The sequence below is a fragment of the Nycticebus coucang genome, chromosome 7 (assembly GCF_027406575.1).
Source record: "Nycticebus coucang isolate mNycCou1 chromosome 7, mNycCou1.pri, whole genome shotgun sequence".
Classification (NCBI taxonomy): domain Eukaryota; kingdom Metazoa; phylum Chordata; class Mammalia; order Primates; family Lorisidae; genus Nycticebus; species Nycticebus coucang.
The window spans coordinates 5,626,817-5,652,191 of NC_069786.1; the positions used below are offsets into that span (position 1 = coordinate 5,626,817).

General features: G+C 48.8%; 1 protein-coding gene across 2 annotated transcripts in view; it reads right to left on the reverse strand.

Annotated features, from left to right (window-relative positions):
• Positions 1-25,375, reverse strand: part of DLGAP2 (DLG associated protein 2) — a 594,688-nt gene that overhangs the window by 508,787 nt on the left and 60,526 nt on the right. For both annotated transcript variants that reach the window (XM_053598123.1, XM_053598120.1), the window contains exon 2: positions 21,316-21,414. In XM_053598123.1, the coding sequence (XP_053454098.1) occupies positions 21,316-21,330 (15 nt within the window). In that variant the 5' untranslated portion in view covers positions 21,331-21,414. The remainder of the gene's footprint in view (positions 1-21,315; positions 21,415-25,375) is intronic.

Below are 25,375 nucleotides of genomic sequence, written 5' to 3' on the forward strand. Positions count from 1 at the left end.
CTCAGATCTATACTACCGAGAGCTGTTTGCACAACCACAGCCAAGGCAAAACACAGGCCTCAGACAGGGAGGCCCGGGGACTTGCCCGGGGGCTTATCTAAGCCCTTACTGGCCTTGGACACTCAGAAATGTCATTTTCTTAACATTGTAGATGAGGAAGCTGTGCCTAGAAAAGTTCTACATTCCCTTTTAAATCTGAAGTTCTGCCACAGCCCGCATGTGCTTGGTCTCCGGCGTCCCCGCTGGGGCTCTATTCTCTCCACCAAGCCTCTTCCTTTCCTCAGGCAGGTGCATCATGCTTTGAAAGAGCATGGGGCACTGATTCCACTAGCAAGGCCATATGGTTACTTTTTTCTTTTTCTGTGACCATATATTTGTTACTCCATCTAGATTTGTTTTCCCCGTGCCGCTCCCTCGGGCCCTGGGGAATCAAACATCATTTGTCCCTCTGCAGCTGGCGTACCTCACAGCACAGTGTCCTCAAGGCCGCACAGCTCAGAATGTCCTTCTTTAAAGCTGAATAATCCCCACTGTGTATGTGTGGCACATTTTGTTTCTCCATCCACGCAGCGATGGACAAATAGGTTTCTTCTACCCCTTGGCTATTGTGAATCCTGCTGCTATAAACGTGGCTATACAGGTCTCTCTCCACATCCCTGATTTCCATTCTGGTGGGCAGCTACCCAGTTGTGGAGTTGCTGGATCCCACGGTCATTCTATTTTCAATTTCTTGATGAACCTGCACGTGGGCTCCATAGCTTGTGTGCCATTTACTATCCCATCACTGGTGCACAAGCTTCCAGTTTTCCCACATTCCTGCCAACACTTGTTATTTGCAGGGGGTTTTCACAGTGGCCATCCTAACAGGTGCCAGGTGGCCTTGGTCAGCTCTTGCTCAAATGTGGTAGATTCATACTGCTCCAAGAATGAGCAGCCCCATGATGCTCCCTGCTGCACGAGCTGACCCACCGCTACGGAACATACCCACCACCCCAGCCCAGCCCAGCCCAGCCCTGCCGAGAGCCTCTGGGATGTTCTCACAGCCATTCCCCGCTCCCAGCTGAGGAAGAGTGTGAGGCTGCTTCTTCCAGAACACAATTTAGAATTCTCTTCGTAACACAAGTCTTCTGTCTCAAACGCCCTTATTGATCATGCCCACAGGGCCCCACTACCCACCGTGGGCTCCAACAGTGCCCTGACAACCCTGGAAGACAGCTCCAAATGACAGGGCAGCTCTTTCTGCTCCTGCCCGGACTGGGCAGCATCTACATTCCTCACTCAGCCTGACCTTTTGGGTGCTAGCTGTTTCCCAACCCCCACCCATGGCCTTTCCTCTGAATGAATAAACTCAACCAGACTGGGCATGAGGGGATTAACATTTTCTCTGTAATATTTCACTGTTTATTTCTGAGAACAAAAGAGACAGATTGTATGTTTCCAATAAAAAGGGAGATACAATGGTTACAGACATTTCTGTATGTTATAAAATGACAATGGCACTCCTTTTCCTGCAGACAAGAGGAAGGAGTCACAGACACTTAGACAGTCTTACAAGTACAAGCAACCAGAGATGGACAGTTTAACAACGTACACAGTGACGTGTGTCCAACAGCAAGTGGGATCAGTAGCAACTCTAACTGGGAGATACGTCTTATCAGTAACCAATGAATGCAAACCACACACAGGTTAGCACACACAACACCTTAAAACAAACAGAAATAAAGACTTAACAATAAATAAAAACAATTTCTTCCTCTTATATACCCTTTTCTCTTGTATCCATAACATTAATTACATTCCTTAAATAAAAATAATAAAGGGGCCTAGTGCAGCGGCCCACACCTATAATCCCAGCACTCTGGGAGGCCAAGGCAGGAGGATTGCTTGAACCCAGGAATTTGAGACCAGCTTGAGCAAGAGTGAGGCCCTGTCTGTACTAAAAACAGAAAAATTAGCCAAATGTTATGGTGCATAGCCAGAGGCAGAAGGATCCTTTGAGCCCAGGAGTTTGAAGTTGCTGTGAGCTAGACTGACAGCAGAGTGAGATTCTGTGGCAAAAAAAAAAAAAAAAAAAATTAAATTAAATTAAATGAAGCAAAATAAAAGGAAAGGAAAAACTGTAGAATCATTTCTAAATTAGCTTAAAATGAAGCATAAAACCATTTTGGAAACTGACACTATAATTTATAAGTATTTACATTTGAAACAATGGATGCTTGATTGATGTTGCTATTGTGACATTATAAAAATAATATAAAAAATATTGAACTGTTCTCTCAGGTGCTAACAATCTTTTAAAAATGAGAATAAATGTACTATAATTACCATAAGAAAACTGAGTAAATATATTTACCATAAATATTTAAGTGAAATGTAAAATATACCACTACATAATGCTGGGTTCACATCTTAAAATCCTGAGCTTTGTTTAATACAGAATCACTCAAAGCTTCATTTCTCCCAGAAGAAACCATATAAATAGGAATTACATCCCCAAAAACCAAAAACAATGATTGTAACAAAGTACAGATGGCAGGCACAGTGATATTTTAATATTACTGTCTATTAATAATAATATTAAACCTTTGCCAATACCAGTGACTTATTCATAATCATTAAAGCTCAAATCCAAAGCCCTATACGCTGTCTCTGGAGTTTACCATCACCAGGTTCAGTGTAAACATCGTGTAGACAAATCCATGTAACTTACAACACAAGTATATGATCTTTTGCTCTCAAAGAGTTTGGGTACTGAAAGATGATAACACCATGACAGGACTCAGCACCTGCTAGAATCTTCCATGTGACCACCTATCTTCTTCTTCCGGTGACCCTTCCTATTTGCCCATCATATTAGAATCACAGCTTAAATGGTTTATTTTGGCTAATAAAAAACATCAGAGGCATAAAGTTTAGATAATTATACATCCTTGAGTCCAACACATCCCAACATAAAACTGTAAAAAGCAAAGAGCTAGTTGTTCCCAAGAAAGACCAAAAGAAAATGCACTATGTCTCTTGCATAAAACAAACCCTGATGGACAAAGATAAATTTAATTTACGGATGCTGCCTCTGAACCGAGCGTTCAATGGCTGCTTTACTACGGTGACAGCCAGGAAAGAGCATACGAATTAAGAGTTACAGTGTCAGACAACTGACAGGTGAACAAAAGACGAAGTGGCAGAAACACTGCCTCCTGCCTTGCATCTGTCTACCCTGCTAAGGAGAACGACTGTCAAATCGGAAAGGAAAACTAAACAAGTAAACAAGAAGCCACAGCGGAGACCATGGAGCCTGTGACTGTGACGGCTCTGACACCCTTCCAGGCCCAGGGAGCCACACCACAGGCTGCTGGAGCAACAGGAAAAACGTCTCTGAGCAGGCTCTAGGGAAAAGCCACACGGGACACGGGAAGGTCCAGAAGACTCAGGAATGGTAAATCCTAGTCTGATTCACAGAAAGAAGGCATGCTAGATTCTAGAAAAGGGTATTTATTACTTTGACACTCATAGTTTGTAACAACACCAGTGAAAAGCACATGGAGGCCACTGGTGTGACCACCAAAAGCTGCCACAGGCTCCCCACAGCAAGTCACAGCCGGTGGCAGGCAGGGCCTCCTGGAGGGGTCATGTTAGTAAACACTGGTTTCTCCACCCACAGAGGAAGGCACCTCAGCACTGCAGCCTTGTCTGACTGGCCTTTTCGGAATAAACAGACAAGGAAGGTCTCTGAGAAGTGACTCAGCAGGAGGGGAGGAGGGCAGCACCTTGTGAGTGAGGACGGGACAGATGGGGAAGCACAGGTGAGGCAGCGTGGAGGAGGGGACCGTCCTCGAGCCTCCCAGGCTGTTGCAGCCCCGACACTCCACAGGGGAGCCTGCCTCAGAGCAGGCGCCCCACAGGTTCCCTGGGTGCACACGTCTGTGGTGTTAGCAGGCTGAGTTTGGACCCCTGTGCGGACACAGTGGCAGAGATCTCCGCTACAATACAAGGCTCTAGCCAACCTGACAGCAGGAGCCCCTCGGGCACTTACTTGCTGAGAGCATCATGTGCGAAGAATGCAAAAGAATGTCAGGGACCAGAGGACCCAGGATTCCTCTACACCTGCCTGAAAATAAGCGATTAAATAAGCACCACATACCCCAAGGCCATAGGTTCCACTAAATATTCCTCTTACCCTACTTTAATACAGAGCGAACAGGGAGAGACAGAGAGAGAAAAATGCTTTTATTCTAAGAAAACACATTAGACGGCCATGTCCTACTATGCGCACACCCCACACCCGCTCCCTGGGGGAACAGGCTCTGATGCCAACCGGCTGAGTGTGTGGCAATGACCATGAACACCTGGAAGGGGAACAGCCTAGTGACCAGCTGGACCAGCAGCCCAGCACATTGTGAAGGCAAGGAAGCCGTTACCACACTCTTAAAACCGTGTTTAGCTACAAACCTTATCTTTTCTAACAGTAAATGCCATGGAAATCCACACACTGGAGAGAGGTGGGCAGTCTGGAAAGTAAAAGATGGGGCCAGATGGAGGATTATCGATTCAGGCTGCTCACACTGGTGTGCAGAGTCAACCTAGCCTTGGCACATCACAGAATCGGATCGAGGCAGAGAACTGGGAAGGCTTAACAGGAGCTTGAAAGCAGCGCTGGATGCCACAAATCAAGACAAGTCCCAGAAAGCCGAACGCTAAGGGATAAGCCTGAAATCAATCTGAGCCACTGAAGGCAACATAAAAGCCCTGCTGATATCAAAAGCTCGCCATTTAGACCTGACAGCCCTCCCTGCCGTTCTGTGTTAACTGGGCCTCAGGGGGGCTGCTGAGAGACCCCTTGAAGGGCATTTCCACAGGTCAGTCCAGCTAAATGCAAAGCCATTAGAGGCCGCGTCCATCACAGGCAGCCTGGATGCCGGGTCCAGCCACTGAGGCCTTTGGGTTGGACCTCTGGCCACACAGAAGATTCCACACGGATGCCCACCATGTACCCTGGAAACCAGGATTCCCAAATCTGAGAGTGGAAACAAGGCCACTCCATCCTGAAAACACGCAGACATTCAACAAGCTTATATTTGATATTCCTAAATCCCGATTCTTATATCCAGGAATGTACATAACTTATAATTTTAAAGAAGAAAAAGAGATGTTTAAAGAAGAAGTTGTATTTGTCTTCTCAATGAGACAAGAACATTGACTAACATAAATATTAACCTTCATCTTATAATGTCTTAATACTTTAAGTAATCCCTCTTTAAAAATAAACTCTCAACAGTGATGCAGGGCCTGGGCAGCAGAGGCCATGGCCAGCAGGTGTGAGGGCTTCCGAAACACAGAGTGCTTAACACTCGATGACTGTCAGAGACGTGGCACATTGTGTGACAGCCACCCTCAGATCCTAACCTGGTGGCTCCTCACTCCCAATGACGGGGGATATATTCAGTTAATCGAAAATGATTTAAAATATCATATTATGTAGAAGCGTCTTGACAAAGTCTCTCTTGCAACCACTTAATCCACCTGGTGTATTTTTCTAGCCAAAAGATATTCCAGAATATGGAAAATTTGTAAATGTTTTAAATCGACACATAATAATTATACATATTTGAGGCATACAATGAGATGCTTCAATGCATATATGTCTAATAATGCTAATAGCATTTCCATCATCTCAGATATTCATAGTTTTTTTAATGTAGAAACATTCAAAATCCTCTCTTCTAGCTATTTGGGATATGGTACAGTAATCACTCTTCTGCACAGAGGCACTGATGATGCAGGACAAGGCAGCACCATGACTTGCTGCCTTGGCCCTGGAGGTGTTGATGCTCCTTGGGACGGAGGAACCAGCTTGCTGCAAGGGCCGGACACCTGTGGGGGAGATGCTGGCCCCGAGCTGTCTCCTCCACAAGGACTTCTGACTGGTCAGTTTCATGGATGGCACCTTGGGGTCTCCTCCATGTGCACTTCTGACTGGTGGATTTCCTGTCAGTTTCCAAGGCCTGAGAGTTCATTGGACAGCTGGCTGTAACTGACAGGACTCTCGGGCTAGCAGAACAACCCCCCTGCCACTATATAAACCCCTGAGCAGAGCGCTCAAAGACAGACCTCTAAGAGGAAGCAGGAGAGCTTGTTCCCCTCCTGGGTTCTCTCTGCCAGGAGGTTTGGGTTTTGTAGTTGTTGTAAGTTTTGTTTCTGTAAATAAATCCTGACTTAGCACTGATCCTGTGGTCCATCGATTCCTATCACCGAGACCAAGAACCTGAAATTACGGTATCATGTTTGGCGAGCCAGCCAGGAGAGAAGACAAGATCCGGGCCATCAGGGGACGGAAAGAAGACATCTGTAGTAAGCAATGGGACCACTTATCTCTATCCTGTTTTTCTCTGTAGCTATCCTACAGGAGATTAATAAATTCAATGCCCCCCCAGCATGTAACTGGGCATAGTGTAGATGCTGACCTCCAGGTCACAGGCAAACTTTCTCATTCTCCTTGGCTTCAGAAAGGAGGCAGAGGGCCTGTTGAAAGAATGTTGAACCTCTTCTCTGTTTATTCCTTTTCCCTGGTCAAGAGCCGAGTGAAGAGGTAGCACCCAGAGGCCCTGGGGTCCCCAGCAATGTTCTGACCCCAGGATTCAGGAGGGCCTTCGAAAACTTGTGCTCTTCCAGCTTTTCCTATCTTCTCTTCTCTTCCATGGTCCCAAATTTTTTCTATTTCTGTAGACCTCTTCTAGTTCTCTTCCTCTCCTTGATAGTAAAATGCTTTGTTTGAATGTAGGTAAGAATTGTTTATATATTTAATTAATATTGTAAGGGTATTCTGGTTTTTTAGAAGTGTGTATTAGATGTTTTAAGGGGGTTTCAAATGCTGTAGGTGGGTTGAGAGTTTTTACTGTTCTTTTGTGTTTTTATGTCACTAAAAACACAAGGGCTGACCTTGTTAAAGAGAAGTCAGCCCCAAACAAGGGCGACATGACTGCCCTCCACGGTTTGTCTGGGCAACCAGAGGCCTGTGAAGGGAAGCCCGGGATGACTCCCGGGAATGGCCCTGAACCTTGGCTACTGATCAGTCTTTAGAACATAAATAAGAGCAACAAGGATGACCTGGGTATTTGATTTCTTCTGGTGTGGGGAAATTTAAGATAATTCTAGGTTTGTGCAACTAATTGTAATACAAAAAGTTTCACAGGGTCTCTCAACTCAACCCTAATTTATTGTTGCCTTGCTAACCTTTGAGAAAGAAAGGGAAATTAGAAAAGCATAGTGTTTAACACCAAGACGTGCTCATGCTGGAAAGCCTACTTTCCTTTTTGTTACGGGGAGTTTAGAAAAAGCTCGTACAAATTCTATAGAGTTAAATGTGTAAACGTCGCACAGCCATTTTCTCCAGGATGGGGCTCATCCCCACTTTGATTGATACTCTGAGGCTAGTGGGGGGAAGGGGCGGAAAGGGGCAGAATATATGCATCGGGTGGGACCAGGCTCCCTGATACCTGATTTCTCGGAGCTGTGCTGCCGGCAACGTTATAAGCACGGGAGAACCAGCGGGCACTAAGCGCTGCACTGGTAAGAGTGGCTAATTCCTGACAAGCGTGGGGCTGAGGTGGCCATCCTTTTCTGTGGCTGAGCAGGGTTCCAACATTTCCTTTATACACCCATTTGCTGATGGATAATTGAGTTGATTTCATACTCGGCTACTGTGAATAGTGCTGCAATGAACATGGGAGGGCAGATAGCTCTTGGACTGACTGACTTCATCTCTCTTGGGTACGTGCCCAGCAGTGGGATTGCTGGATCATATGGTAAGCTCTATTTTTAATTTTTTGAGGAACCTCCACACTGTTTTCCATAGAGGCTGTACTAGTTTGCATTCCCACCAGCAGTGGATGAGAGTCCCCCTTCCTCCACATCACTGCCAGCACCTGTTATCTTTTATCTTCTTGATAACAGCCCCTCTGGCTAGGGTGAAAGGGTTTTCTCACTGTGCTTTCCTAACTCTGAGTGATTCTATCAAACTGAAACACTGTTGCCCAGCAAAGAGGCAGATCAGCAGAGAGAGGAGACAGCCCTCAGAGCCGGAGAGAATTCCTGCAAACTGCTCACCTGAACAGGGGTTAACGCCCAGAACACTTACATTTTACTTCAGAGAGATACAGAGTTGGCCAAACGCTAAAACATAAAAGGTGCTGTGCCTGCTTACGCTGAAGTGAGAGCTGGAAAATTATTCTTCATCGTGACCCTAAGGCCATCAAGACTTATATATCGGGAATCTGATCAATATTTGCAGTGTGATACAATCAACCATTCCATCAATGATATAAGGGCTGCTTACAGAAGAAACTACGCCGTTGGTCTCAGAATGCATCCTCAGACAATCCTGGTATGGCTGAGGGAAAGGGGGGGAACCCAGAACCTGATGGGACCCACTCCAGACGCTGTGAACCAGGCTGGTCCCTTCACTGCCACATGTCTGAGCCGTCAAGCTGTGAACAGCAGCAATAATGCAGGCCAAGAAAATCCCACAAGAGTCACACACTCAGATGAAAAGGTGCCACACAGACACAAATCATAAAGTACAATAAGGTTTTAGAGCACTGCTATACTCATATCTCTACTTCTGGAGGACAAGAAACTGGCTCAGATATTCAAATAACCCATGTTCTCTGCTACAGCAAGAACTCTACTGGGAGCTATAGATATGAGAAATTATTTGAGGTTTGGGGAGGTTTTATGTAAATGGCCAAAGCAGATCCAGTTAAGGCTTCAGACTTATCACACAAGTATTCAGAATTCTACTGCAAGTTTGAGAGGAGCACAGCTGTCGTCTGCTATCTGTGGGGGTGACCTCCAGGATCCCTGTGGATACCAAAACCCACAAATGCTCACAGAACCTACGCACATCCTCCTGATACACAAAATCACCTCTAGATTACTTATAGTGACTACTGCAATGTAAACACGACATAAATATCTGCTACACTGTATCGTTCAGGGAATAAAGACAAGAGAGACACCTGCAGAAACGTTCAGTACAAACACACCTGTTCATTTCTTCCCAGACACTTCTGATCCGCGGCTGGTTGATGCAGAACCCACAGATACAAAGAGCTCACTGGATGTAAATCAAAGATGTAAGAGTACAAATAAAAGCAATGAAATAAGTACCATCGCTCACATTTTATTTTCTTTTTATGTTCCTTTACAAATTAATTTCCAAAAATAAAAATTACTTTGATTGTGAATGTCATCTCTACGGGAGCAGGTTGACATCGGCACCAGGAGAGCCTGGACTTGTCCTTCCAGGGTCCACTCAAGCACAAATGAGAGACCTCCTCTCTCTGGCCTATGTATTAACTAAGAAGGTTTGTAGACAACAAAACCATAGACTACAAAGTGAAGGTTTAAAAGTGGAAACAAAAAGATACAATTGTTTGTACATATCATAACACAACAGGCCATGTGGAAGAGTCAAGAGAACCTACTGACAAACCAAGTTGCCAAGAACGCTGGCACCAAAGCAGTAATGACAATTCAGTGGCGTATGTGCATGGAATAGTAGCCAACTAGAATAGGAAATAGATTTTTAAAATGCCATTCACAACAAGAGCTAAAACTGCACAATACTTTCCTAAGTATAAACTGAATCGAGGATATATAAAACCTAAGTGAAGAAAGTAACAAAACATTATGGAGACCATAAAAGAAATCCAGACTATATGGGGACATGTACTGAGTGCCTTAGGATTATGGAAGGCTAAATACTACAAAGCTGTCAGTTTTCCATTAATTAATCAACGTTTACTTGAATCAAAATCTCAACAGTGTTTTGAGCAGCTTCTCAAACTTTAAGTTGGCTCAGAAGCCTAGAGTGCTTTATAAAACACAGGCTTAGGGATCTTAAGGCCAAAGTTCTGATAACATAGGTTGGGCAAAGGGTATAAGAATTTGACTTCTAACAAGTTCCCAGGTGATCTGGGACCCCTCTTTAAGAGCTACTGTGTTGATGAAGCAGGAGACACCAAGGAAGGTCGCACAGCAGCACAGCTGTCACATTGATACTCCGAAAACAAGCTGAGGAGGGCAAACCTCGTCGTTTCCAGGAACGTCGTGATCACATAGCACTTAACACATGCAGCAAAACAGACCCCCACAATGAACCTCCACAGCAAAGCAACTCTGTGTATTATCTAAGGATGCATAAGTATGTCCCCTACGTATAGGACAAGCGTGAGAATGATGAACAGCAAATTGTGAGACTCATCTCAGGTGGGAGCAGCTGATGGGACTGAGGAGGTGTAAAAAGATGCCCACTTGTGTCCCCAAAGTCACTTCCACACGTATGAGGCACACTGGGCGCCATGTTTAGATTTCACAGATGAGGAAGGTGTGCTAGCGAGATGTATGTCATTCTTTATTCTTTAGTGTTTACTTGAAATAGTTTGTAACAGATGAAAGCAGCAGTCTGCCGATGCCACTGTCTAAAAATTAACAGCCCACAAGGGGCTGAATAAACCTTGGGCAGGGACACTGGCACCAAACAGTGCAGCCACCTATAGTCTCTTAGCCACTGATTGTGCACTTGAGTGGACACTCTAGTACCAAGGTCCCCTGACACTGAGTACCACGGTGGCCAGCGGGCCCTTGGAGACCCACAGAGAGGAACATGAAGGATTAAAACAGATGCCATAACAGAGCTAGACTCTCTGGAGGTCCCAACGGCATAAAATAAGAAATCAGGCACAGTCACAAAGACAAGCTTTCAGCTGGATCTCAAAAAAAAGAAGAGAAAGACTCTGCCAGGTGACAGCCAGGAAACAACTCCCAGTTGCTGGCAGGAGAGACCCCAGTGAAACACAGAGAGGGCAGGGTGCACTGCTTGCCAGAACCCAGGCTCTGTGCAGAGCTCCCACGGAGGAGAGGATGGCAGGTGACGACGGAGTCGACCGTGCCATCATTCACCAGCCCTCAGGCTCGAAGTCACCCTGCTTACACACACGCTGTCTCTCAGCTGCATCATTCACCAGCCCTCAGGCTCGAAGTCACCCTGCTTACACACATGCTGTCTCTCAGCTGCATCTAACTGACGTGTCATTCAGTTCTGTTAGCTCTGCCTTAGAGCAGATCCCAAAGGTGACTGCCCCCACCTCCAATGCTGGCACCTGCCCTGTGCAGCCACCACCCCTGGACTTCGGGCCAGGTGCCATCTGGTCTCTGCTCTCACTCTGCCATAGTCTCTGAGCAGAACACTAAGGATGGCAGAGGAAAGTTGGCCACGTGCATCTGCTCCCAGCCAGCACCATGAGAACAGGGTGCAGCATCTCCACCAGCAGGGGAGGCCCTAAGCCTTGGTTCCCCCAACTCTACTCACTCCCTCACTCCAGCAGTTCTCTGGAGTTGTCACACACGATGGATCTCAGGGCCTTTGCCCTTGTGGCCCCCACGTCTCAGGGATCAGCCCAGGAGACGGGCTCAGGCTCACATCTGCAGCTCCCTACTCAAACACCACCCCCCAAGAGGCCCTAAGAAAAACCCCTCTGCTCTCCTCCGTACTCGTCCTATTTTTTATTTTCTCTGTGTGTGTTACTATCTGTGTAACATTTTATCACTATTTGTCTACTCATCCTTGGTCTGTCCCAGCGACCAGACCCTGCTCTGGCACACAGACCACCTGCTGTACTCTGTCACCCAGAAGCATGCCTGGCATATGAACAAGACGACTATTAGTGAAATAAATGAAAAACTGCATGAAAGAATATTTATCATCTTCATATTTTTGTCAAGAAATAAAAGACAAAAATGGGTTAAATACAGGGTGATAGATTAAGGATTGAAAAGGAAGAGTGTCACACTCTGTCGTGAGTAGATAGCCTCCTACTGTGACTGCCCCTCCAAAGGTGGGTACAGGCTGCTGAGAGATGCCCACCCATCCAGGCTCCCCATGGCCTCACGCAGCCGTCCAGTCCATAACAGTCACATTTGCCCTGTCAGGACGGCAGAGCCACAGTAACACAGAAATGGGGATCTAGAAGACGTCGGCGCCCATGGCTCTTGTGCTTTGCAGCCACAGCAAACAGACCAGCAGGGCTGCTGTGTGATCCCATCAGCTGAGCTGGCAGCAGGAGTCCCTGGTAATTAGAGTGATTTTTCTGAAAAACCTCAGAGGTCATCTTAAAACTCCAGTCTAATTTCTAACCAGTGGATTTAAAATTTACATAACAAAGGTCACACTTGAAGTGCTGTGGTTAACACTGTTACAAGAACGGTGGAAAAACTCCCCAAAGCTCTTAGAGAATCTATGACAAAAGGCAAAAGGACCAAAAGCCTATAAATATTTAGCCTTTGTTTATTTCTTTCATTTAGAAATAACGATCTAAAACAAAAAACAAACTTAGTATGTCAAGAAATCATCTTGGTTAACAATAATGTTTTTGTCCTAATTAACACTACAAAGTCACAAACATGCAAAATCTCACTATTTGTGACATTATGAGCAGCCATGAAGCCCGACTGCTTCCTGCCTGTGACTGTGCAGTGAGGCCTCCACCTGCATCTCTGCTGGGGCGAGAGTTGACCCAACACTCTCACTCCCTGAACAAGTAAGACCCTGGAGAGGACATGAAAGCCCCACAGGGAAGCTTGGAGCCGTATGGCCCTGCCCTTGGTGTCCACCTGGCTTCATTTCAGCCACAGCCAGACAAAGCCACCTCCCGCCAGAACACTCGTGTGTGAGTGAAAAAAAGTAAACCAGGCCCGACCCTGACGGGAAGATCTGGGTTTCCATCGGAGTGTGCCGTCACCCAGCTCTTCAGGCAGGGCACCTTCTCTGATCTAACTCTAAATGGAAGACTAAACAGGGCTTCTCTACCTCTTGGGTTTTTAGAGACAATAAAACAAGAATGCCAAAATATTTATTAATTAAAACACTTTTTTTTTTTACACACTTACAGAATAGTTGAGCACAAAGTACAGAGTTCACACAAAACCCTTTCCTCATCTGCCCCAATTCCTCTATTATTAATTTCTGCCATTAGTGTGAAACATTTATTATAATTGACAAGCTGATGTTGGCACATTACTATTAACCACAGCTCACATGAGGCTCACTGTGGGGCTGTGCCCTCCACAGGTCCAGACCAATGCACAGTGCCCGTGTCTCCCACACCATCACACAGAGCAGCTTGCCCACCCCGGAAGCCTGCCCTGCTCCCCGACCCCAAACCCACTGGTGTGCCACTGTCCCCACAGAGCTGGAGTCCTACAGGAGCTGCCATTTCAGACTGGCTCCTTCCACTCAGTAACGTGTATTTAAAGTTCCTGAGCCTTGCCTGGCTTCAGAGCCCGTCTCTTCCAAGCAGTTTTCATCTGGATTTACAGATGTTTATTCACTCACCATCTACAGGACACCTCAGCTCTTTCCAAGGGGTAATAAACATCATGTGCAAGTTTTTGTGAGGATAAAAGTTTCTAATTCATTTGGGAAAATACCCAGGAGTGCAGTTATGTGTACTTTTTAGAAAACCACTAAACTGTCCTTCAGAATGAAAGACTTGCATTCCCACCAGCATTGAGCAAGGGCCCTGCTATCCTCCCAGCACCATGTCTTCACAGCCCCACGTCCTCACAGCACCACATCCTCCCAACTTCACTTCCACCCAGTTCAACATCCTCCCAGCTCCACATCCACATACCTCCACATCCTTCCAGCACATCCTCGCAGCTCCACATCCAAATACCTCCACATCCTTCCAGCACCACGTCCTCAGCTCCACATTTTTCCAGCACCACGTCCTCACAGCTACACGTCCTCATGACTCCACGTCCTCCCGGCGCCACGTCCTCACGGCTCCAGGTCCTCACAGCGCCACGTCCTCACGGCTCCAGGTCCTCACGGCGCCACGTCCTCACAGCGTCACGTCCTCACAGCTCCAGGTCCTCACAGCACCACGTCCTCACAGCTCCAGGCCCTCACAGCGCCACGTCCTCACAGCTCCAGGTCCTCACAGCGCCACGTCCTCGCAGCTCCAGGTCCTCACAGCGCCACGTCCTCGCAGCTCCAGGTCCTCACAGCGCCAGGTCCTCACAGCGCCACGTCCTCGCAGCTCCAGGTCCTCACAGCGCCACGTCCTCGCAGCTCCAGGTCCTCACAGCGCCACGTCCTCGCAGCTCCAGGTCCTCACAGCGTCACGTCCTCGCAGCTCCAGGTCCTCACAGCGCCACGTCCTCGCAGCTCCAGGTCCTCACAGCGCCACGTCCTCGCAGCTCCAGGTCCTCACAGCGTCACGTCCTCGCAGCTCCAGGTCCTCACAGCGCCACGTCCTCGCAGCTCCAGGCCCTCACAGCGCCACGTCCTCACAGCTCCAGGTCCTCACAGCGCCACGTCCTCGCAGCTCCAGGTCCTCACAGCTCCAGGTCCTCACAGCGCCACGTCCTCGCAGCTCCAGGTCCTCACAGCGCCACGTCCTCACAGCGCCACGTCCTCACAGCTACAGGTCCTCACAGCACCACATCCTCACAGCACCACGTCCTCACAGCTCCAGGTCCTCACAGCGCCACGTCCTCACAGCTACAGGTCCTCACAGCACCACGTCCTCACAGCACCACGTCCTCACAGCTCCACGTCCTCACAGCGCCACGTCCTCACAGCTCCAGGTCCTCACAGCACCACGTCCTCACAGCACCACATCCTCACAGCTCCAGGTCCTCACAGCGCCACGTCCTCACAGCGCCACGTCCTCACAGCTCCAGGTCCTCACAGCACCGCGTCCTCACAGCGCCACGTCCTCACAGCTCCAGGTCCTCACGGCTCCAGTTCCTCACAGCACCACATCCTCACAGCGCCACGTCCTCACAGCTCCAGGTCCTCACAGCGCCACGTCCTCACAGCTCCAGGTCCTCACAGTGCCACGTCCTCACAGCGCCACGTCCTCACAGCTCCAGGTCCTCACAGCACCGCGTCCTCACAGCGCCACGTCCTCACAGCTCCAGGTCCTCACGGCTCCAGTTCCTCACAGCACCACATCCTCACAGCTCCACGTCCTCACAGCGCCACGTCCTCACAGCTCCAGGTCCTCACAGCGCCACGTCCTCACAGCTCCAGGTCCTCACAGCGCCACGTCCTCACAGCTCCAGGTCCTCACAGCGCCACGTCCTCACAGCGCCACGTCCTCACAGCTCCAAGTCCTCACAGCTCCAGGTCCTTACAGCACCACGTCCTCACAGCGCCACGTCCTCACAGCTCCAGGTCCTCACAGCTCCAGGTCCTCACAGCACCACGTCCTCACAGCTCCAGGTCCTCACAGCACCACGTCCTCGCAGCTCCAGGTCCTCGCAGCGCCACGTCCTCACAGCTCCACATCCTCACAGCGCCACGTCCTCACAGCTCCAGGTCCTCACAGCTCCACGTCCTCACAGGGGCTGCCACCATCAATGTCTGGATTGTGGCCACAAGGACAGGTGGGTGGTGGTGCGTCCTTGATATAATCTGCAGTTCCTGAGGACACATGAGGTGGACCATCCTTTCATATGATATTTGCAGTCTGTATATATTCTTTGGTGAGATGATCTGTTAAGACTGTCTACACATTTTTTAATCAAGTTGTTTTCTTACTGTTCATTTTTTAAAATTCTTTGTATAATTTTCATACTGTCTTTCATCAGATAAATTTTTTGCAAATATTTCCTCCAAGTCTGTGGCTTGTGGTTTCAAGACATCTCTAAAGGGTGTCTTTTGCAGAGAAGTTTTTTATTTTTTAATGAAATCTAATTTATCAATTTTTCTTTTATGCATCATGCCTTTGGTGTTGTCCCTAAACAGTCACCAAACCAAAGGTGATGTAGGTTTTTTCTCCTGTATCATCTCCTTGTAGTTTCACAGTTTTGGATGTCACATTTAGGTCTATGACACAGATGGAATTAATTCCATGAAGGGTGTAACATCTGTGTCTAGATGCTTTTTTTCCTATTTTTGCATGTGGCTGTCCAGCTGTTCCAGCATCATACCTTTTCTGCTGCTTCTGATCTTTTCCAACTTCCCTGGGTCCATTTCTGGACTGTCCACTGACCCACGTGTCCCATTTCCCCAGAACTACCGTCCTGATGACTGTGGCCTCGTGCGGACCTGAAGTCAACTGCCAGTCAACTGTGAACTGGTTCTTCGTCCATATTGTGTTGGCCACTCGAGGTCTTTTTCTCTCCTATAAACTTCAGGTTCAGTCTGTCAGGGTCACCTGGGAGGATCTTTTTGGTGACTGGGACTGTGTTGAGACGACACATCCTGCTGCCTCAGCCGCCCTGTTTTGGAACTTGGTTACAGCCAAACCTGCAAGGTCAACTCCCAGAAGAACACTCCTGGTGGAGGGGTGAGATGCGAGAAAGCCCAGAGGCCAGCGCAGGCTCCTGCTGGCCAACATGGCAGAACAGGGAGCCACAGCACTGGGTCTGGAGGGCAGGGGCAGCCTGAGAGGTGGTGCCACGCCCACTGTCAGCAGCTGGGACAGAGTTTCCACTTCCCTCTGTCCCCAACACTCTCAGATCAGTCAGGTTCCATGGCTTCCTCTCAGTGATGCTGTTGACAGGGATTTCTTCTTCCTTCCCTGTATTAACTGTTAAATTGTCACTCTGTACTCTGACCCAGTCCAGAGCCACCCATGTGGGCCCCCGAGCCTTTGCATTGCCCTGCCTCACCACACAAGCCACATCTATCCTCCTCCTGAGCTCCCCAGTCCCCGATTGTTGATGTGGCACCTCCTTTCTTCCCCGTTGTCCCCAGCCTCGATCCCAGCAGAGTGGGCACTCTGAAGGAAAGGCAGGGACAGAGACAGCTCCAGGGCCAGGAGCATCCCGAAGGCTGGCTGAGGACAGAGTAACTGTCATTACGTTGTGCTTGTGTTTAAAAGTTGATTTAAAATTTCTATTTAACTGCTCTTTCTGGCAGGAGTCTTGTCAGAGTCCCATCTCAGGAGCAAACACACATCAACTCTCTTCGTGAAGGGCACTTCAGACTCAGAGCATCTGAGGTCACTGTCCACTGAGAAGCCCTGGAGACCACGTCGCAGGTGCAGCCCTGGAGCTGGCTGCCGCAGAGCTCCCACTTAGATGGCTCCATGCCACGGGCACCCTCCACCAGGGCCACACTGAGAGCGCCAGTGAGCAGGACTGGACCATGTCTGGTTTTAGTGGATATTTTATCCTTTACAAAAATGTTGAAGTAGCAAAGGTATGACATTTGGGGACCGAATCAGTCCAAACCCTGTTTGTCAGGAACATAATACTCAGTCTGTGATTTGTATTAAAGCCTAAGAGACTGAAAGATGCAGATTTGCTCATTCACTGCAATCAGACAATCAATTACACCACGAGGGAGAAGGAAAATGAGTCCAGGATCTTGAGAAGAATCAAGCGGGTAATTCATTAAAATTTACAGCTCATAACCAGATAAGAGACAGAACAAAAGAAGCGAGGCAGCCTGACGGGGTTTGCCCTTGGTATTCTTTCTTCCACAGAAAGCTGAAGAACAGGCGTGAAGAGGCAACCCCAGCTCTTAGGCAGGACAGGGCAGCCTCTCCGGCCTGCAGGGAGCCCAGGCCTGGTCTGCAAGTCAGACCCTCAATCCCAAACACCAACAAAACTGGGCAAGGAAAGGCAGAAAGGGGCCCTCAGCGCCCATGGGCCCACTCCTCACATCATTGTCTCTTTTGGCTTCAAACGTACAGCTTCTTGGGCCCTCAGCACACACATGATGAGAGGGAATGGACACCGTGTACCAGATGGCTGTCGTGTGGTGTATGGGAGGCTGCACATGTATGTTCTCAGCATACCCAAGGCTCGCTGACCTAAAGGGAATCTGCAGCAGCCCTGCCCCGGCTGACACTCAGCCCACTTGCAGGGAAGCACAGAGAGGCTGGGTCTTCCTGTGAAAATCTCAGTGAGGAAGATGAGACTGCAGTGGGGCACTGAGGATGTCCCTTAGCTCCTCTCTCCCTCCCCAAATCTACATAAATGACTGAGGTCTAAAGAGGAAATCCCAAGGGCAGCTGGTAAACAGGAGCACATGGGATGTCCATACCTAAAACCTCCAGGGACCCCCCAGGGCATCCCTCGAGACCCGAGCCCAGAGGCGGCAACAGAGCTTAGGGGAGGGGCCGAGGACCCACCAGCAGGGCCTCCAGCACATTCTATCCAGCAAAACTGCAAAGGACAGTTCTGTCTCGACAGATGCAACCGCTTCCCAAAGGCATTTGTACTACAAAAAATACCCAGCACCTAGTAAGGTTAAACTTCACAGGATAATACATAGCATTAAATGTCTTTGTCAGGAAAGACATTGACTTCAGCTCTGAGCCTTTAAAAAAGTGAAAAAGAAGAGCGAATTAAAACTAAAGTGAGTAATAAGGACCAGAGCAGACATGGGGAAACAGAAGACAAAGCAACAGAGAAAGCCAGACGCCACCCAGAGTGCTGGGACGATGGACACGGTCACTGAGGCCCAGGGCAGAGGGAGGACGCCCTTTCAGGTGACAAGGGGAAAGGGAGGTCACACCCAGGGCAGAGGTCCAGCCCGGACTGCCCCCACCACAGCACCACCTGCTCCAGAATGTCTGAAGTGGCCACTGCTCAGCCTACATTTTTATGGTTTCTCACAGAAAGTCCCACCCTCCAAAACTACCCTACTCAGCAACTGCGTGGCCCAGCCACAGGCACGCACCACCAGGGGTGTCTGGGTGGGGCCCATCCTGATGGTCCCAGGGCAGCAGAGCCCCTCCAGATGTGCTGTAGGGGCTCGGGGGTTGTTCCCAGAAGTCAAATGTCCAAGTTGTTTCTTCCACACCAGGTGTCTGTGTGCACAGCCTCTCCCGCAGTAAGGACAGAAGGCGTGGCACCTCTCTCACCATCCGCCTCCACCCGCAGGGCCTGGGCCAGCAGAGAGAGAGTGGCCAGGGAAGGTGCAGATGCTCCAGGGACAGCTGCAGGAAGAGGAGCTGGACAGCAGGCTGCTCTGGCCACTGGGCCAACATGCAAAAAGAAAGCGGGTGTGATCCCCCATTATCAGGTGCAGGGGAGCTTCACCACTGATGGGGGCAGAGTGCGCAGACCAGAGGGCCCCCTGCTACATCCGTCTGGAGGAGCTCATGGAAGGGGGCGGCAACACACACACACACACCTGGGCAGAGCCACCAAGAGCTCAGCACTTGTCTTTGGCAGAAGGCAAGGTCCCGGAGCAGCGGAACTGCCAGCCAGGGCAGAGGGACCAGGTGGGTGGTGGAGAAAGAAAGTCATGGAGAACAAACAGCAGCACTCTACTAACGGCCTGTAATGTTTCCTTCCTATGTCATGCATACATTTATACATGAAAACTAACCCAACACGGAACCTGGTTCCGACAGGGAATGCCAGCAGCACCACGTCTACCTTGGGCTCTCAGGCTGCTGAGATGAACGAGGGCAGGGGATGGATGTCCCCCTCCAGGCCCTCCAGGGGGAGTCAGGGCAGGGAATTGATGCAGCATCAGCCGTTACCTCCCACCCCCATGAAGACGCATTGTCCATCCCACAGAGAGCAGCTGCTGCCACCAGACAGTGTGGGGGTGGAGGCAGAGTAGGCGATACGGCCCCAGCACTGGACCCCAGTGATGTAACAGTCATGGCTGCCCACATCTCTGAGAGCCTCCCTGGGCTTCTGACAGCTTCCTGCATGGTGGATGCCCCTTCTCAAAGTAGGAGACAAGAACGAAAACAAGGCAGTGCCCATGGCTCAATAGATAGAGCGCTGGCCACATACACCAAGGCAGGTAGTGGAACCCGGCCCAGGCCTGCTAAACAACAATGACAACTACAACAAAAAAATAGCTGGGCATGTGGTAGGCACCTGTGGTCCCAGCTACTCGGGAAGCTGAGGCAAGAGAATCACTTCAGCCTAAGAGTTTGAGGTTGCTATGAGCTGTGATGCCAGAGCACTCTACCAAGGGTGACCTAGTGAGACTGTCTCCAAAAAAAACAAAAACAAAAACAAATATCACCACAGTATCAAGAGACTGTGGGCACCACCGGGCCCTGCAGCCTGTCCTTCCTGCAGGACCCTGAGGGGTGGGCAGGGCTGGCACCTCCCGCCTGGCTGGTCACAGGGCTGAGAGAGGCCAATAGCCTTTTCACACTTCCTCCTCTACTTAAACACACCAGAGTGAGTTCTGATCTTTGCAATTAAGAACCCTAACTACTAATTTGTGGAGCAAACATGCAATTGCCCCTTGCTACTTGCAGGGAAAGTTATTTGAAGAGTTGACAAGAGAGCTGGGAAGTGTCCTCACTGTGTTCTGGGAAAACAGGTCTCCAAAACACAGACAGGCAAGTGAAAGCTTCCTCACACCTCCTCAAAAGCTGGACGCAAACCTCCTGACCACAAAACAGCCACAGATGTGTAACTGCAGTGACTTTATGTGACAGCCTGAAGTCAGTACCATTTCTTGAAACTATCTAGTGTGTAAAGAAAATGTTAGAAGCTTTGGGGACACATGAGGCTGAAAAAGACCAGAGGAGGGTGTCAGGCAGCAGCAAGGGTCCCTGAAATTCCAGCATCCTTCACCCACTCAAATCTTTTTTATAGGAAGAAATAAGATTATATCGTATGTAAGCCTCTCTTCCCTCTGAAAAATCAAATGAAATGCCTCCATCCACAAAGACTTCAATTGGGGGGGGGGTTGTACTGGCTCCCTGGACACCCCAGGAGACACACCTGGTGTGTGGCTGTTTAGTCATCAGCAGTGGGAATTGTCCGCTGGATAATGGTGTCCACTGCCCACCTCTCAGCCCTGCAGACAGGGACCCTGTTCCGTGACACACACAAAGGCCCAGACACTCCACTAACTCCATGGGAAAAGTTTTTGAAAGCTTCATTCTGGGGCACATGAGGTTGATTCACAGGCACATGCACACACTCGACGGCTGCGCAGATTCACCTGAGCACACCCGGTCTAGCTGTGCAAGGAGGTCCTCTCAGGGCATGCTGCATTCCCAGCACTCACTCAGCGCATGTGCAATCACAGCATGTATGGGAGGTTGTAAACTCACCTCTCTTTGAAGAGAAGACAGAAGGGGCCACCTGTAGCCCAATAGGCTTTGCAGCCTGCCAGGTCTCGCCCTCAGGACACCCACTCTCCTGGTATCCTTGGGACCTCTCCTCCCCGGCCAGCCTGGTGTGATGGGGGCTGTGCAGCCTTTCCCCACCCTAGGAAAACCACCCAGTCCTAGGGGACAGCAAGTTCAGGGACGCCATGTGAAGGGACACTGCAGGGGTATGGGAGACAGGGAGGTCGCACAGTACCTGAGCCGTCCCCATGGTGCCGGGCTGGTGCAGGCGGAGGTGGTCACAGCAGCCGCGGAGCCACACGCACTATGGCTGAACCTCTGGTTGTGGGAATGCCTAGGATGAGGAATGGATAGAAATGGGGAAAATATGATAAAAAGGGTAAACAAACTCCCCATGGGAAAAACATAGGGAACATAAATAAAAAATGAAACTGCAAAACAAATCAAGCAAGAAATGCAATGTGGCAGGAACTGAGCGGGACGGAGGGGAGCCGTGAGCAGAAGGGGACGTCTGGCATTTTCAGATAAGGCCACAGAGGGGCCTTCTGCACAAGTGGACACAGGGGATGTAATTAGGAAAAATATTATTTCAATCCTACATCAGTGTTTGAGATGATGATAAATAGGTTGAAAATTTTCAAAATATTAAACCAAAGAGAAATAATCAGGAGTTATGATTCCTCATATAATTTGTTGACAAAAGTATTTGTGAACTTAGACAAATTCTGCAAAGAACTAAGCAGACTCCAAGAAACAAAAGAATACCAAGAAACATGAATAATTGATGATTCTATTTCCAGGGGGGAAAAATGCTGTATACTTAGATAAAATTGAATGTAGCTTTTTTTAAAATGAGGTGGCAATATATAAATCATAAAATTCTCTGCTCATCTTTTTCATTGCATACTAACACATCAAATTATTACTATCCTCCAAAAATGAACCAAATGAGGTAGCAACAGCAGTTGTTTCTTTGTTGTTTGTTTGTTTGAGACTTGTTTATAAAGTCACACTAGAGAAATTCACCATTCCTTATTCTAACTCAGCTGGTATGATCACAAGACGTTTTCCCATACACACTTCATGTGGGCCTTAAAAACTACGATCATATTGTACTAATTTTCTGGAAAGCCAGGAGTGCTGCGTAGTACACAGTACCTGGAAAATAATTCACTGAGAACAACGTTAATTCACATAAGCACTATTAGTGGTTCTTATTTTGGGGTGAGATCTTGTGTGTTGAGCATAAGAAATTCTCTAATAGGGGGTGGTGCCTGTGGCTCAAAGGAGCAGGGCACTGGCCCCATATGCTGGAGGTGGCAGGTTCAAACCCAGCCCCAGCCAAAAACTGCAAAAGAAAAAAAAATAAATTCTCAAAGTTTTTAGACACGTAAACACGAATTCAAAAGAATTATTAAATTTAATCCATACATTTTAAATAGGAATTTTGCTAGAAGTGTGTGAGCCTAATCACGAGTATGCCTTGAATTCACGATGATGACACAGTCCCTCCTATGTTCCAAAGCTGAATGTGATGATTTTGATTAGGTTTCTCAACCCCTAAAAATTTACTTCTGGTGTTGCTCATCTGCTGTCTTCTTCCTTATCAAAGTTTTGGTGAAATCTCAGCACGCCAAGTACAAGGCTCTGTAGTGGATTTAATTCTGTTTTCTGTCTGATTATAATATATTACTCTGTAATTATGGATTTAATTGAAATGTCACAGGCATCTCTTCTCCAGGTAGAGATCACTCTCCAAACCGTCTCCTCTAATGATACCACGTCTGCTCTGCCACAAACTGCCACAATCACTCCTCCCATGCCCAGGGCAGCCACCCTTTCCTCAGGGCTGATCCCCTGCAGGAAGAGCTAAGAGCCCAGGTGGCTTGGCTGGTGGGACAGGTGAGGATGAGGTGGGAAGGGAATACGTGCTCCAGGAATACAGCCCTGATTTGCTGACTGGATTCACCCCACCCTCACTCACAGGCACTGACATTCCAAGGATGTGCTGCCGGATAAGCATGCATACATGCACACACATGCATGCACACACACACACACGCATGCACACACACACACAGGCACACACACACATGCGGGCACACACACGCGCATGCACACATACGCGCACACACACAGGCACACACATGCACACGCACACACACAGGCACACACGCACGCACACAGGCACACACACGCGCACGCATACACGCACGCGCACACAGGCACATGCACACACGCGCACACACACACAGGCACACGCACATGCACGCGCAGCCTTCTGGTTCACAGTGCAGAAGCCTAGGGGCTCCATCTCCAGAGGCCTTCGAGTTCCAACTACACCACCCCCCACCCCCAATCCTGGTCTCCTACCCGCTGCCCACCCTGAGGCCCTGGAACCGGGTAAACCCACTCCTTGCAGTAAATCCCTCTTGCTCAGGAGAGATACAGAAGTCCGCTGCAGCTGCCCCTGGCTCCAGGTCCCTACAGAACCTTGACTAGTACTGATTTGGGAGACATCTGGAGGCACCCTCCCCCCAGTATCCTTTCAGAACTCTGCCTGGAACCAGTCATGCTGTGTGGTTGGGTGGTGTGGGGGGGAGTAACGGAGAAGACACCTTCTGCCTCATGTGATCATAAAGTTCAGAGCCTGGAGCGGTCTGACCCACAGCCCAGTGATGCCTCCGACTCACTCCACCTAGGACAGCAGCTTCACTGGACAGCTAAGCGCACCACATGCTGGCAGGAGAGTGGCAGGTGCTCCCAGAGGTTCCTGCTCACCTCCAAGGGGAGGCCACAGATCATGAGCCCAAAGGCCTCAGAGGGGAGAGGAAACCTCTTCCCAGGGCAAAGACTGGACTCCAGTCATGGCCCCCAAGCAAAACTGTGGCCTGATGGTAGACCCTGCTTCCTCCAAAAGACCAGAGCTTCAGGGCCATGGAGGGTGTAGAGGTGACGGTCTGGGGGTGACCATGACATCCGCCTGTAGTAGCTGTCCAAGCCTCTAGCTTCAAGTCCACCTGCTCAGCAATACTCTTAGAGATCCAACCCACAGCTACCTCTAGGAGTCAACGTTGATGAAAGATCCTCCAATAGGGTTTCGTAGTCATATCCAAATATGTCCCTATATAACATGATAGCACTGCTGAGGAGTAGAGCTGCTCAGAAGGGGACTGTCCTATCGCACCTGCAGGCGCAGTGAGAGGACAAGTGCACAGCGCGAAGGCGCTGACTCCCCCATCACTGGGAACCAGGAGCTGCCCAGAATGGGGACTGTCCTATGGCACCTGCAGGCGCAGTGAGAAGACAAGTACACAGCGCGAAGGCGCTGACTCCCCCATCACTGGGAACCAGGAGCTGCCCAGAATGGGGACTGTCCTATCGCAACTGCAGGCGCAGTGAGAGGACAAGTGCACAGCGCAAAGGCGCTGACTCCCCCATCACTGGGAACCATGTTTCTTCCTCCTCCGTCCTCATAAAAAAAAAAAAATTTTAATAAATTAAACAAGAAAATTCAATAATACCTTTTTAGAAATGATTATCATGTTGAAAATAGCAATAAAATTTGGTGAACAATGTTAGGAAAAACCTTTGTTTTTGCCCAAGGTGCAACATGGCACATCTCATAAACAAAGATTACAGAAAAGTCATTTACAGTGTAATGAAGTTTCATTTATAGCATGTACTTCAAAACAATAGGGGGCAACGAGCTTCACATGAAATCCAATTATCAGAGTATTAGGCATTTACGCTTCATATCTGCAATTGTTTTAAAATCACTGGGTTGCCACCAGAAGGAGATGTGTAATGGTGTGTGCCAGATAAACTACTCTGTATTTTTCTTACTATTATAATTAATGACTAAAAAGATAATAAATAGCATCTCAGAACAAAATGCATTTTGAACGATATTAAATTGTCAAGTATTGCCAGAATCAGTAAAATTAGAGGAATTAAAAAACAGAGGAAGGCAGTAGAGATGATGAACAGAGAAAAAGTAACAGCAGTAGTGTCACGGAGGAAACATCCCCAAATTCTGCAGGGAGAAGAGAGTGAATGGAATGAGGCCTGGAGGTGCTGTGGACCTCGGAGAGCCTGAGAGGGCTGAGCACAGAAAGCTCAGGTGTCAGTGAGCGGCCAGACTCGTCCCCACTAAAAGGAAGGTGCTGTGGACCTGAGAGGGCTGAGCACGGAAAGCTCAGGTTGTCAGTGAGCGGCCGGACTCGTCCCCACTAAAAGGAAGGTGCTGTGGACCTGAGAGGGCTGAGCACGGAAAGCTCAGGTGTCAGTGAGCG